We start from the raw sequence: 15,682 nt of genomic DNA on the forward strand, positions 1-15,682 counted from the left end.
ATAAACAGATGAAAGAAAAATGCTTTTTATTTATTTTATTTCTATGGGCTAATTCCGATAATTTATCTAATATTTTGAATTTAATACCTACGTCTCTCTCACAATCTCACAACCTGAAAAGTCTCATAAATGCTGTTGTTGCAGCAGCTTACTAACCCCTGTGGGGTATGGTACACTAGGCAGGGCTAGTTTACTGGGACGGCAGTCCTTGGTCGGGGAAAACCCGAGTCATTCCGGTAACGTAGAACCGGCTGCCGTGGGAATCTTACGTCCTGAAAGGTCTCATAAATGATGTTATTGTTGTTGTAGCAGCCTACTAAACCCTGTCACTGCAATCTATTGTAGTTACCGGTTGTCTTCGTCTAGCTCATCTAACGGTAGGTCCAGGAAACGTGCTGTTTCGGCAGGTTGGCTCCAGAGGGAGAAGGGTGTTAGGTGAGTAGGTTTGATGGGGCATGTGGAAAGGTGTGGAGTGCCTTCACATGTTGGACATATGTTGGGTATGTCGGGGTCGATTCTGGACAGGTAGAAGTTTAGTCTGCTACAGTATCCAGAACGTAATTGTTCCAAAGTTAAACGGGTATCTCGGGGTAGCTGAAGCGCTTTATCTGCAATAGATGGTAGTTGGCCTCCGATAATAGCATTCGGGTGTCAGGAGTTTTGGTAGGTGGTAAGTGTAGTGTCTCCCCATGAATGTCATTTAGCGTCTGTCTATATACTGTCCAGCGCCCGCCGTAGCCGAATGGTTGGTAGGTTCGAATCTCGGTGAAACACCAAAATGAAGAATAACTTTTTTCTAATAGCGGTCGCCCCTCGGCAGGCAATGGCAAACCTCTAAGTATATTTCTGCCATGAAAAAGTTCTCATAAAAAATATCTGCCGTTCGGAGTCGGCCACTTGCAACTGTAGGTCCCTTCATTCGTGGAACAACATCAAGACGCACGCCACAAACGAGGAGGAGGAGTTCGGCCAAGCACACCCAGAAAGGATGTACGCGCCATATTTATATATATATACATACTGATGATGACTTTGTAATCTGCAATAGCCTATTTACCAGTTTATCCTTTGGCGGGGGGGTTATGAGTTGTCTAAACTTCACCCTAAGAATACTTTACCAATAGCCCTTGATCCTATATACGAATATATTTGATTTGCTGTTGTTGTGAGAGCATAAAACATTCACCATAATTTTTTTGGAATGCTGTTGGGATAATCCCTCTTCGCTAGTTATAAATATGTTTCATTCCGGTAGCATAGAACTGACCATTGTTGTTGTAGCAGCGTAAACATTGCCCATACATAGGCGCGGAATGCTGTTGGAGTGAGAGTCGTTGGTCGGATATAAATCCGGGTCGTTCCGGTAGCGTAGTACAGACTGTTGTGGGAACGTAGGCTGCCGTTATTATCAGTTGTAAGAGTGTAGAGAGGCAGCGGAAAAGACCTAATTTTAAGTTAGATAGGTGAAACCATGTAACTAAGCTGCCGACTGTACAGCAGCATCGGAAATACTGTAAAATCGGAAATACTGCATTTATGAACTACCCCAACTTTGCTTCCGTCGCGCCATGAAATTTCGGCGCATTGACAGCTTATTTAAAATGTCTTTTCCTTTTGCATACTCGGCACCAATCAACACACGCGTTATTGTAGCACTCTTACTAAACCTTGTGTGAGTGTCACTATTTGTTGCTCGTGGTCGTTCTCTAACGGCTTTTACATTCTTCATATGCTTGCTGCGAGAAGAGCAAAGTATGTAATTTATTATTTTCGATTTACCTAACATTTTTTATTTAACTTACTTTGTATAGGTTTACATAGCATTTTGTGCTTTGGGTTGCTGAAATCTTTTACATTTTATTTTTCGTAAAGGAAATAATATTTAGATCAAAGTGAAGGAAACACTTCGCTATAATTTAAACGCAAATACGAATATATATATACATAACGGTAAAAACCGAAACTGATAAGGAAACCTTTTTGCCACGTGACTGGAACTTGTATACTCATATAAAAAATATATACACGAGTATTTGTGCATTGAAACATTTTTACGGGCAATCAAGGTTTTCATTGCAAATCTTTATCTGCAAAATATCTACTTTGATGAGTCGTGTTTTCAGCGAAAACTTTATGAAAAACTCAGTCGATGAAATTCTACTGCTTATCCACTTTAAAATTATAGAATTACACGTACTTTTATGCATGTTTTCTCTATTGTCTAGTGGTAATCTCAACTAAACAGGATTTCGAACAATCATTAGCCGCTTAGAAAGTGACATACCGTGCATACGAGCCAATTGCTTCAGCTTTTGCCTGCCCATCTTAGTTCCAAGTGTCCAAAATTTAACAACCTATCTTCCCTGTTCCGTCTGTGAACCATTTCCAGAAGCATACCAGGGGAAAAATCCCATAGTAATAAAACTTTAATAACTTGCTACAACAACAACAACAAGAAACCTCATAGTAATAGGTTTATTTGACAGTCACATCCCATTAGTTCATTACAATTCCCCATTTTTTATTTTTAAGAAGGTTAATCTCCTTATCATATCTTAAGTAAGTACTGGCTTGTTTGTTGTGGGGCGTCAATTATCTGAGAGCCACATCGACCGTCATTCTATTATTGTTGGCATCAGCCAAATCAATGCATGGATCGCTTTCGTAATGCAGTACGCATTGAATAATATGATTTAATTTTCAGAAAATACCTTCCTTTCTCTAAGCTTAATTTGAAAATGCAATCTTTTTACCCATTTGAATGAGTTCTCGGGATCCATGGTAAATGACACTTCTTAGTTTTAATTTAAGATTTAGAAAGAACTGACTTACCTCCAGGATATGCTCAATGCCCTTAACACGTCTCAGTAATGGCAACAAACGCATATCCGCACATCCAAAATCCACCACCTACATAATACCATATACATATACGAGTATTATATTATTAATCCAGTAAAACTAAAATTAAATTAAATACTGACTTTTTTAAATTTCTGTCCCCAACGTGAGTCTTCCAGTATGCGAACTGCTGTAGTGTAACGCTGTTCATACACAGGAGGATCGAACTTGATACCACCTTCGGCATTTATATAACAACAAGTACGCAGACCTCCATCCGGCAATTTATAGGAAAACATTTTTGATAACTTTACCGGTGAAAAATCAAAAGTTCGCCGCTTTGTTTATAAATGATTGTATGTTTACGATGCCGCTAACTACATATATACAAGAACGAGAAGCAGCAAGCGAAGTCATATGTTTGTAGGTCTTTGTTCTTCTTTCGTACCGATTTCACCGCATTTCGCTCTAGTTCGCTGGTAAAGTGACATTCACAATTTATATTTCATTCACTTAGAAAAAATGCTGTTATTTTTAAGGTATCATCAAGCAGATACGGCAGATCCGATTTTTTGCGTTTTTATGCGGATGACGCCACGGCAAGAAGCTATATGTGTTATAATTTCTTGTGCTTCTTTCTATTGGTTTCGCTTCCTCCTCCGCTGCAAAAACAAGTAATTATCCTTCCTTTTGTTTCTATATTCTCGTTGCAGCGAATTCGGAAGGCGCAATCTCGTATTATATCATTATTGAGATGATACCAGTACAGCAGTTATTATTATTTTTTTTTTGACCATTAGGATACTCGCAAAGATAAAAGGCGGAAAAGCCATTCTATTGTACTACCACTCTTATTTCTCTTATTGTCACATTCTAAGGAATGAAACGTTGTTGGTTGTCTAGTGCAACTACCTTGTGTAGACTCGTCTAGCCTATTGTCAAATTTCAGCTGAAGGAAGAGGGGAAGAACCTTGACAATTTAGCACCAATCAGCTGATGAAAAAATACAACCTAGGATAGATACGAATTGGCCCGGTTTGAGTCAAGGATGATAGAGGGTACTCAATTCGCCTTGGGTTGGAGTGATTTGTAGAGTGCATCTGCTTAGAAACACTTTTATCAATTCGTAGTTGTTGTTGAGCCATCAGCACACATCAGAAGTGACTGTGCTTCACCGAATATAAGCCCGGGCCGTTCCGGTAATGTAGAATCGACTGTCGTGGGAACGTTTGTCAACTCGTCATCTGAGCTTCATGACGTGGTCACAAAATTCTTAAATTTGAATTGTAAGAAATAAAAGAATTTTCTTTGTTTTAAAAAATTTATTAACTTTTATCAAAATAATTACCAACCTATAACCTATTGATCTTGTTTTGCAACCCTGCATAATTTTTTTGATGAAACCGTAGTGGGTACAAGGTGATATTGGTAAATCAGCTGATGTGTTTTTTTTTCTTTCGCTGTGTCCATGTAGCTGTCAGCCAGAGAACGTTAACGTTAACGTTCTTTGTGTCAGCATAGAATAAAACAAGGCGAATTAGTTTTTTGTTTTCTCCTTTTCAAATACTGTGCCGTGACAATCAAACGTACAAAATATTGTTGTTGGTGTAGTGCCACCATCTTTAATAAATTCGCCTTAATACCGTACTGGAGCAATTTCGGGCGCTCCGCTTTTTAGTGTTACCGCATCAAATACGATCTTATACCGCACCGGTAGTACCATAACTGTTTGAAAGAACATTTATGCGATAAAACTTTATTTTCAGTGCAGTTGGTCTTTGAATTAATAGTTTTTTTTAGTTTTGAATAGTTAGTCAAAATAAGCCCATTCAGCTATGACTTCACAAACATACTTTAAATAATTTTCTTACAGCATTTATAAATAAAATCAATTATTATTCCAACATAGAAAATGTAAGGAGCAACATAAGTAGCAAGGAACAATTCCAAACTTACTTCACGTTAATCAAAATTGTAGTTTGAACACGTGCTAATTGATATCTAAACGAGAAGTATTACCATATTTGCGTGCCTACACTTACAAATCGGCTCAAAAACAGCACACAACGAAATATGTATGTATGAACACTTTGAGCAAAATTATTCACCTTATTCCGACAAGTAAAAAACAATTTTAATTTTATTAACTGCTTTATTGACAATACAATTTACTACATTATTATTTCAATAGCCACGAGAATCATCTGCAACAAAAGAAAAAAACCTGTTAGTTGCATTCGACTTTCTTGTAATTTTAGTAGAATACTATTTATTTGTCAGCACACATTTATCATCAAGCTTGTCTTTATGACAGGGATAACTAAGAATCATCATTGCCAATAGCATTATCGTAGTTTGAAGAGAAATTTAGTCTTACCTCATTTTATAATCTCACGATAAGACTGATCAACAAATATTCTCCATCCACCCAATTAATTTCAATGCTTTGATAGACGGGTTACTAGACAGCGCTAGTTTACTGGGGCGGGAAAAACCCCCCCCCCCCGAGTCATTCCGGTAACTTAGAACTGACTGCCATGGGAATGCTGTCCTCGTTGTCATCTGTCTAAATACAAAATAGGTCTCATTAATGACTGATAAATGTATTTGAAAAAAGTTCAAATATAATTTAGGATCAGACGAAAGTAATCAACATAAAAAAATTCGGTTATATGCTTGTCTACTTTAATTATCATCATATTCAAGTTCGCGTGTATAACATCTGTATGTATTTCGAAACAAATGATTGTGAACTAACCTTGACAAATCGTTTACGCCATCTTTGAACGCAGCCACGTGGTTAGATCAGTGCATCTGAAAATTTAAAAATACTCTAGATCAAAAAAAGTACAACTATTGTAACTACATACTTTTCTAAAGCTAGTATCAGCAAATTTTAACCAATCGTCACAATTTATCCGACTGGGGCGGTATTACAAACATCATTTTAAAGCATTTCATAAATGCAATATTTTCTCCAAAAATTACCTTTTTGCGAGCGTTAAATCAGATCTACTACTTCCTTACGGCTATGTGCATCTCAGAAAAATCCACTTCTTGGATAATTCTATTCAAGTTTGTTTTCAGGTCATCCTGTGAAGCTAAAACAAGAATATGCTTTTATTGACCCATTCAATAAAAATAAAAAAAATTTTTCACTTATGCTACACATCAGTAAAATAAAACCAATCGTCATTTTCTGTCCGACTGGGGCGGTATTCATAAACATCACAAATAGTGGTATTTAAATAAACTTGTATCCACAATTTCCTATTAGTACTTACATTTTATTTCCTTTATGTTTAATATAAGACAAGGCGTACATCATTGCACCACAGAAAGTTAAAATTGAATGAACGAATCACTAACGAAATTTTCCAAAGATGGCCCAATGTGCCTCGTGGATAGCCTTTATCGAACAGTAATGCCAACTTTTTCAGAAATCAAAACTAGTTCGGCGACATCTATATGTGAGGTCATTAATGGGTGAAATACAATTAAAATGGTTTACATAGTTAAACAGTTATTGAGACACTAAATACAAATATATCAAATAATTAAAAGAAAATGTGAGAGATTTCACATTAAATTGTAAAATATGAAAATTTATGTGCGAGTATTATCGAACAGTAATGCCAACTCTTTCAGAAATCAAAACTAGTTCGGCGACATCTATATGTGAGGTCATTAATGGGCGAAATACAATTAAAATGGCTTACATAGTTATACAGTTATTGAGACACTATATACAAAAATATCAAATAATTAAAAGAAAATGTGAGAGATTTCAAATTAAATTGTAAAATATCAAAATTTACGTGCGAGTATTATCACTCACACCTTATAGCGATTGAATGAAGACGAGACAAAATTGCAAACTCAAAACGGTGACTTTCTGGAAATAATGATATATGTTTGGAGAAAATTTATTCTTATATTTTTTTGGGCGCTGATATTGAATCTGACGTCAAGTTCTCAAAACTCAAGACGGCGAACCCAATAAAAACTTTCGGGTTTGCTTTGTTCGATTGCTAGGTGAATTATTACATTCAAAGTCAAAACAGATGGGCGCATCAATCCTCTTAATCGAGACAGGTAAAATGCTTTAGGCAATGCCTAAGTGGTTTTAATAAAGAATCAACTTAAGTCGGTTGAACCACAAAGTGAAAAAATGTTTATCAAGAGAAGATCAATTACAACAATTATTATTCGGGATTAAGGAGAAAATATTTTTTCTTCCCCAAAACGTTCACAATTTTTCGTGCTTTCGTGCTTAATTCCCAATCCGGAATTAAAAAGCGAGATTTCGCACACAAAATTTCTCTTTCAAAATCTGAGATTATAAAATAATCCTAGATAATAACCATACTTTTTGACATACAACCCTGTGTTATCGATAATTATTATTACGAATGTAAGGAGAAACATAAAAAAAAAAAACTAAATGAAATGAAGGGGGGCAAAGAAAACAGGTCTGTAACATAATTCTAATAAAATGTTTGTTAAATATTATTAATTATGGACTCATTTTACAGAACAAAGCGTGTGTCCATAAAAGTTTGCCCTCTTCTTACTTATTATAAAATGTAATATAGAATATCCCATGTACATTGCTGCCATAATTTTTTGCATACGGATTTCCTCCAACTGTTTACTATTAGCAGCCAATTGCGCAATTAAATTAGCAACTTCTTCTCCTTGTCTTTTCTGCATATCGTTAATAATAATTAAACAAACCAAGAACTCCAAAATATTCCACCAAAGCAATTTCTATGAAGAAAAACCATTCAAGTATGGACAGCTGATTGTCAATTTTGCAGGTAATCTGCCATATGTGAAGGGGTAGATTAATTTTGTGGATTTATTATCATAACTTCAAAATGTTGGAGTGTTTGTCAGTTTACGTCAACTTTTGGTTGTTGTAACAGAGAGGCAGAAAAAGAGGGGGAAAAGTTGTATATTTTATTACAATAAAGTTTCAGTAATCGGATCTTAAAACTATTGCTGGGAATGCTGCTGAAGTGACAGTCCTTGACCGGATATAAATCCGGGTCGTTCCGGTTACGTAGAACCGTCGTGGGAACGTATAACGAATACCGATCTACGTAGCTGCTTATACCGTATATGCGCTTCAGAGTCACACTTCGTCATTTATACAACACTGAACTTACTCAGCTGAATTTATTTGGTGTTGTTGTTTGTATATCGCCTTTGTTCGCTGCTGCTTCGTCATTATCAGTTTTTCACAAGAGGTTTGTAATTGACAATATTTTTCGAATTAGTTATTTTTAACCGGGTGCGTTGTTGACTTCATTTAAATACAATATTTAAAAAAAGATAAACAGCTAACTGTGGTTAGTAGACAAAGAATTTAATAATCTCGGATATTATACTTTTATAATTGAATTACCATTCTAAGCTTGCATACTAATTTATAGTATTTTTGTGTATATATTTTAGATCAGAATTGCATATGATGTTTAAAATACTTTTAATTGTGGCCGCTGTCCTTAGTGGCTCTAATTCTGAATTGCTGCGTGTTCCCCTCACGAAAATCAAAACCGCTAGACACCATTTTTCCGATGTCGGCACGGAATTACAACAATTACGTATTAAATATGCGAATGATGGCGTTGCACCTGAGCCGCTATCCAATTATTTAGATGCGCAATATTATGGCCCAATTTCTATTGGAAGTCCACCGCAAAGTTTCAAAGTAGTTTTTGATACGGGCTCATCAAACCTCTGGGTGCCCTCAAAGAAATGCCACTTAACCAACATCGCCTGTCTCATGCACAACAAGTACGATGCAACTAAATCGAAAACATACGAAAAGAATGGCACCGAATTTGCCATACATTACGGTTCTGGCAGCCTCTCGGGCTATTTGTCAGCCGACACAGTGAATATTGGTGGACTGGATATTAAAAAGCAAATTTTTGCTGAAGCTATGAGTGAACCTGGTCTCGTATTTGTTGCAGCAAAATTCGATGGTATTCTTGGTTTGGCATTTAGTTCGATATCTGTGGATGGTGTTAAACCACCATTTTACAATATGTACGAACAGGGTCTGATTCCAGCACCAATATTTTCGTTTTACCTCAATCGTGATCCAGCTGCTCCTGAAGGTGGTGAAATCATTTTCGGTGGATCGGATCCAGATCATTATGTTGGCGATTTCACCTATCTGCCTGTAACACGCAAAGCATATTGGCAAATTAAAATGGACTCTGCTGCGGTTGGCGATTTGCAACTTTGCAAAGGAGGCTGTCAAGTGATTGCCGATACAGGCACCTCTTTAATTGCTGGACCCACCTCAGAAACTACAGCTATTAATCAAGCCATAGGTGGTACTCCCATTATGGGCGGACAGTATATAGTTTCGTGCGATATGATACCAAAATTGCCGGTTATTAAATTTGTATTGGGTGGAAAAACATTCGAATTGGAAGGCAAGGACTATATATTGCGTATTGCTCAAATGGGCAAAACAATATGCCTCTCTGGTTTTATGGGCCTGGATATACCACCACCGAATGGTCCACTATGGATTTTGGGTGATGTATTTATCGGCAAGTACTATACAGAATTCGACATGGGCAATGATCGGGTGGGTTTTGCTACAGCAAAGTAAATTTATTAATATAAAAAAAAATCACAGTCTGAGAGGAGGGAGAATAATATGAAGACAGCAAATTGATTAAAAATACATATGTAATATTGTAAATCACTATTTTAACTGTTATATTAAAAGTGATAATGTTGTGCGCATTGAATGTATTTTCAGACTTTAAATAAAGAAAAGTGCTACATTAAATTAAACCACATTTTTAATGTTTCTTTCCATTTATATTTTCTGCTTATATGAAGATAACGAATATTGCGCCTAATTGACCTAAGTGAAGGAGATTAACGTTTGCTTTCTTTTTTTCCTAAATGTTTTTACAGAGATTAAATTGAAATACCTCGTTTTTTATATTGGGTTATACCCGTACAATTTATTTATATGCACATACATACGCGTGCACATTGTTGGTGCTTATTTGTGTGTTGTTGCTTATTGTTTACAAGCATGCATGCACGTATGTATGTATATTCATGCATCGTACAGAGACCGTTAACACACTACAATAATACATTAACGTCGTATATGTACCTCTTCATCGTATATGTACCTCCACCCGCATGTGTATGTGATCGTACACTTTTGTTTTTATATGGCTTCGTATTTGCAGCGGTATACCGAATAGCAAAAATGATAACCTTTTACACCCGCAGGTCTTTACTTTCAGAAAAATGTTTACATACATTTATAAATAGTGCCAACTAATAAACTAATTTGCAATTATACAAACAACTATTCACTCCAACCAGAGCTTTCATTGTAGTTTATTTTTACAGAAATTTTTAATGAAAATAATTAATTTGTTATATGGCAAGATTTAAAAATATTAGTTTCCGAAAGCAGCTCCTTGCTCCAAATTATACTTTTATTTATGCCAGGCATGCACACCTGGCTTTATAATAACAGTTTCGAGTATTTGTTTTTCTTTTATTAAATTTTTGTTATACAGTTCCTACTATAGCAGCGTCCATATTAATGAAAGCCGACATTTTTGTCTAAAATTTAAACAATTTCAATAAATTTTCATAAAAATTTTAAATTTTTTGGTTGGAATTTTTAGACTTTCTGGGAAAAAAGCTTTATAAATAAAAAAATTAAAAAATAATTGGCGCGTACACTTCTTTTAGGTGTTTAGTCAAGCTCCTCCTCCAACTTGTGCTGCGCGTCTTGATGTTGTTCCACAAATGGAGGGACCTACAGTTTTAAGCTAACTCTGCACGGCAAATGGTTTTTTTATGAGGACATTTTTCATGGCAGAATTACACTCGGAGGTTAACCATTACCTGCCGAGGGGCGACCGCTATTAGAAAAATGTTTTTCTTTCATTTTAGTGTTTCATGCACGGAGATTCGAACCTACGTCCTCTCTGAATTCCGAATGGTAGTCAGGCACCAACCCATTCGGGGCTACGGCGGCCCCATTCAGTTTTATAACCCACTGAATTTTGGTGTAAGTGCAATTTTGAAATGACTAAAAACTTGCGTTGATTTTTGACGATGTCTTTTTGCTGACGTTTTTTGGATTTATTCCCCTTTGCCGCTTTAAACCACTTTAATGCAGAATGTCACTGGCATATGCATAATTTTTAGAAAATATCCTTAAGTTTGAAACGTATTGCATGGTTTTTGTTGTAGTATACGCTATATATTTTTTTAAAGATATAAGCAAATAGTCGAAAGTTTACAATATGTCGCGCTATTTTTATTATGAACACAGGTAGGTGTACCTATGTTTAGGTCTGTTCATGTAAATATTATCCAGTTACTTGCCAGTAACTTAATTTCCGAGAATTCGCTTTCAGAGAATTACTCTCTATCAAAGAAAGTACATGAACCATAGATAACACATGAACGCAAAACCAGTAACAATTTGCAAGTTTTACGAACAGCTGATTAATTGTTGACAGAAAAATCATAAAAAATAATTTTTTTTTAGTATTAAATTAAAAAAAAAATAAAGCAAATAAAATGCAAAGTTATAAGTCTCGGCATCGCACGATTTTACTTTCTCCACCATAATTTGTTCCATTTCATCTTCGCTGTCAGATGAAGAACATTCTATTAGCAATTGCAATTCGCAAATTTTCATTCATATTTATTTTTAATTGTGTTCAGTAAAAACTTGCAATTCCATCTCAAAATGAAATGTCATTTTGCTCTCACACTTTCACCTACTTTGCAAGTTTTTTGGATATATGAACACCAAAATTTTGATAGTTTGTTATTATTTATTAATAATTATTTGCTTCATGAGCGGACCTAATGTAAAAGATTTTCAATAGATCGGAAGCAGAGCAATATTTGTTGTTCTCATATTTGACTTGAAGGCGTTTTGTATCTTATTTCCTTGCATGAGAAGTATTTAAATGTTGCATATTTTTTGGCTTCAATTTAAGTTGCTCAATGCGCTTAAGCACGAAAATCAACTCATCTTAGTGCAATAATTCGGAGCGAACATTCAGAGAACATTAATGGTATACAAATAATATATTAACGTTCTCTGCAACACTTATTACAGATTGTTTGAAAAGTAGGAATGAAAAATATAATAAATTTTTAAATAAAACAGTTTTTTTGCGCAAAATAATCTCGCCCAAATTCTATACACTTATTCCAACAATATTCCAATAATTTTCTCTCTGTAATGATACATATATAGTTTTTCTTGAATTGCTAACGATTGCGTCTCTTACATTGCGAACAACTATTCCATCTGAGATGCCTGTGGTATCATTAATTTCACGCTTAATCAAACTTGGTCGGTTGCTTCGAATTCTAGTGCTGCTGTACCTTGGGGATGTCTTCATCTTCAACTCATGTACGATCACGTTTCAACACTAAAATTCACCGATGCCCATTTGAAAATTAAGTAGCAGATGCTAGTAAAATTTTCATCATTTTTCTGAATTTCTGTTGCTGATAAACTTTTGTATTAGCGACGAAAAGTACGGCCGAGCAGTAAATATCATTCATCCTCTTATTTTTGTTTGTTCTCATTACTCTCACATTCGCATTCTTTCTCACCTAAATTGTATTTCTCTTATATTTTAAACATTTCTCATTTTTTAAAACACTTGCGTAATATTCTCCGTTTTCGTTTCAATTGCATGTTATTCATACTTTAATTAAATTTTTAGACCTAGTTTTATATTTATTATATTTGTTAGGAGACACAATGCGCGAGGAATGCATGCTGTGAGACTTGGAATCACCTCGAGCCCCTTTTGCGCTGGATGTATGGAGGATGAGGTGGAATCATCTCAGCACCTTCTCCTTAGCTGCCCTGCTCTGGCGGGGCTAAGATCTAGGCGTCTTGGCTCCTACTTCTTTGTCACGCCTGCTGATATAGCTGGCGCTGACATTAAAAATCTGATGAATTTCATCAGCAGCATAAAGCGGTTGACGCAAACATAGTCATTGTTAGTAATCCGCACGCTCCCAACTATCCCAGCACCACCTCTTCCCGCCCTCTCCCTGTTTCCAATCGGTCTTTCTCTTCCGCCTCACCCCTCCATAATGGCATCACAAAGGACGAATCCTTCTTCGTCCAAGTGTGCCCATTCCCTGGGCAACCATATCAACCTATCCTAACCTAGGAGAAAGGTGATAGAATCTAAAATGTAAAAAATGTGAATTTTCAGGGGGACAAAAATATAGGCACACTTTTTCATTCTTTTTCAATTTCTAACACTTTGTGTATAGCGGGCAGCTCTTTTTTACAAAACATATGTTCTAATATACCGTTACTTAAATTTTACGAGTTTTGTGTGGAAGATCGGTGGAAATTAGAGCGTTGGAAACCACAGAATAACAGCATAAAATAATAATGGATTTACATAAAAAAGGGAAGTGGGTGCGGAGATCGCAGAAATGATGGATGGAAGCCGTTTCAACGCTTAAAAGGGCAACGAATTTCACAAGTTCGCAGCAATGTGTTCGTCCGCGCAAATTAACAAGCCGAGAGCGATCGCAAATTGAGCGAAAAGTGAAAAATTATTTGAAAATTACATCTACCCAAATGGCGCCGGAGCTAAAATAAGATTTTTGCAAAGAAGTCCATGCCAAAACAGTTAGACAAGTACTGCATCAGGCTGGGTACAAAGCATGTGTAGCAACTAAAAGAAAAGGGTGACATATGCAAAACAATTTGAAAACCAGCCTCTTAGCTACTGAGACAATGTATTGTTTTCAGATGAAAGCAAATTTAATATTTTTCGTATTAATTGAAGGTCTAATTGATAAATCAGTTTGCTAAAATATATTGAAAGAAAATATAAAAAAAATGCAGATCAGTTGAGTCTACCAAGCGCCTTCACATCCATTCAGCATGACAATGATCCTAAGCACGTGGCGCATGATGTAAAGATGTGGCTTGCTTATCACACGGCACATGTTTTGCCGCATCCGTCACAGTCTCCGGACCTCAATCTTATTGAGCACTTGTTGGAGGAATTGGAACGACGAGTCAGAGAATGTGCGATTTCCACGAAGCCTGAATTGAAAGCAGCATTAAAAGAATGGCTTAATATTGGCGAAGAATTTACGAAAAAATTAGTGCACTCAATGCCGAATAGATTGAAAACCGTATTAAAACAAAAAGGCATTCCAACGCAGTACTAACTTTTAAGTGTACCTTTAAATTTTCGACACATAAAAGAACATACTTTTACTTTTCTTTTAATTTAAGGTTTGAGCACTGTGAATTTTCAAAAATTAAAACTTGATTTTTTAGCTAAAATGCATGAGTATGCTTGGAATATATGTGGAATAACCCGTTTTTGTTATTGTTGATTTGAAAAACTTGAAATTTATTCCATTGTCGTTATTGTGCCTATACTTATGCCCGTCACTGTATATATTTTTGCATTTACATAAGCTTTTCCACCTCGGGACTGCAACACCACACCCTTTATATCAGCACATACGTAGATAAGATAGCAATTAAAATTACTCATACACGCCATAAAGAACTTTGATCGTGAATTGATTTTTAACGTATGTGTGTACGCAGATGTATGTATGTGAATGTGACAACAATAAAATAATGGATGGAATCCGGCAATTACGAATAAGTTACACAACTGCTTATACTATAGGCTCATTTGCTCTGGCGATATTTACATGCATACACCGAACACTTGTAAAATAAGCTTAAAAATTCACGCGAACAAAATAAAGCTCCGTAATTAATAAAGAAAAATTGGTTAAATTTTGTATAAGGAATGAGCAGAAAGAAAGATGTACGATAATTTGAAATTTTTCTAAAATCAGTGTTGTTGCTGTTGTATTAGCATAAACATTCCTCATACTTACATACGGGGAATGCTGCTGAAGTGAGAATCGCTGGCCGGATATAAATCCGGGTCGTTCCGGTTACGTGAAACCGACTGTCGTGGAAACGTTAAAATGAGCGTCTTGCGGCTCACTTTCAAGTAAAAAATACCTTTAAATTTTTTATGAAGCTTCACCAAACTTGACAAGTTAAACGGCATGATATTGAAAATGAATAAAATTAAAAATATTATAATTGGTGCAAGTTAGGTTGACGTATTTAATTGGCAGATCGGTTAGTAACCATGTAACCATCCATAAAAGGCTAATATTCAAATGCTAAAAAAGTGTGAAATTTAACTAACTCTAGAGCAGAAGAATCGGGCTAATTTGGATGGAGACGACCTTAAAAAATTTTGGTGCATAAGAGTGGGAAAATCAAAAGCAATTCGTTAGTATTCAAACAAACTTTACATATCGAAAGCAGGCGGTCATGTCTCCGCCATTCTTCAAATTAAAATGAAATGATTTAACGTCAAAAGAAAGTGGACGTTCGCATGACAGTCGGTTCTACGTTACCGGAACGTCCCAGATTTATATCCGGCCAAGGACTGTCACTCCAGCAGCATTCTTCGTTAATTTATGGGGAATGTTTATGACACTACAACAACAACAAAAAAGTGTACACCATATATTGAGAAGTTTTGATTACTAATTTATTTGCTTTTTAATTTCAATTTTTTTTTTTATTTGAAAATTGGAAAAGTAATGAATTACAATCACAATGAATTAAAAATCATTAGCGACTAAAATTTCAATTATTATTTTATAAAACACAGTTCATTCTACAACAAAAACCATATAACAGTTTGAAACTTTGTACAAGATTTGTACGGCAAATTTTCATCAAAATGTCAAACTTTTTAAACAGAATTTCTGGAAAAAT

The 15,682-nt window shown here is 35.5% G+C and overlaps 2 protein-coding genes and 1 long non-coding RNA gene across 5 annotated transcripts in view; 1 reads left to right on the top strand and 2 right to left on the bottom strand.

Moving 5' to 3' along the window:
- LOC128868432 (small RNA 2'-O-methyltransferase) overlaps window positions 1–3,500 on the bottom strand; it is a 31,588-nt gene extending 28,088 nt beyond the window's left edge. Inside the window, exons 1-2 of the mRNA XM_054110517.1 lie at window positions 2,985–3,500; window positions 2,833–2,910 (exon numbers count right to left, since the gene is read on the bottom strand). Of these exons, the coding sequence (XP_053966492.1) occupies window positions 2,833–2,910; window positions 2,985–3,140 (234 nt within the window). The 5' untranslated portion in view covers window positions 3,141–3,500. The remainder of the gene's footprint in view (window positions 1–2,832; window positions 2,911–2,984) is intronic.
- Window positions 3,501–4,973: 1,473 nt separating this feature from the next.
- Window positions 4,974–6,255, bottom strand: LOC128866932 (uncharacterized). The gene is made up of 5 exons (XR_008454971.1): window positions 6,126–6,255; window positions 5,830–5,942; window positions 5,600–5,655; window positions 5,219–5,407; window positions 4,974–5,045 (listed from the first exon to the last, which is right to left on the bottom strand). It is a non-coding gene; the product is annotated as an uncharacterized LOC128866932 (long non-coding RNA).
- Window positions 6,256–7,993: 1,738 nt separating this feature from the next.
- LOC128867456 (lysosomal aspartic protease) lies at window positions 7,994–9,668 on the top strand. Of its 3 annotated transcripts, none has more exons than XM_054108659.1 (2): window positions 7,994–8,093; window positions 8,302–9,668. In XM_054108659.1, the coding sequence occupies exon 2, from the start codon at window positions 8,315–8,317 to the stop codon at window positions 9,473–9,475; it is 1,161 nt and encodes a 386-aa protein (XP_053964634.1). In that variant the 5' UTR covers window positions 7,994–8,093; window positions 8,302–8,314; the 3' UTR covers window positions 9,476–9,668. The 3 variants fall into 3 exon arrangements, with proteins under 3 accessions (XP_053964634.1, XP_053964633.1, XP_053964635.1); XM_054108658.1 differs by lacking the exon at window positions 7,994–8,093 and adding an exon at window positions 8,100–8,195; XM_054108660.1 differs by lacking the exon at window positions 7,994–8,093 and adding an exon at window positions 8,118–8,137.
- The last annotated feature ends 6,014 nt before the right edge of the window (window positions 9,669–15,682 follow it).

This window comes from Anastrepha ludens, chromosome 6 (assembly GCF_028408465.1).
Source record: "Anastrepha ludens isolate Willacy chromosome 6, idAnaLude1.1, whole genome shotgun sequence".
Lineage (NCBI taxonomy): Eukaryota > Metazoa > Arthropoda > Insecta > Diptera > Tephritidae > Anastrepha > Anastrepha ludens.

Excerpts from the sequence above, each read along its gene's own strand:
- LOC128867456 (XM_054108659.1), top strand. The coding sequence starts at position 8,315 with ATGATGTTTAAAATACTTTTAATTGTGGCCGCTGTCCTTAGTGGCTCT.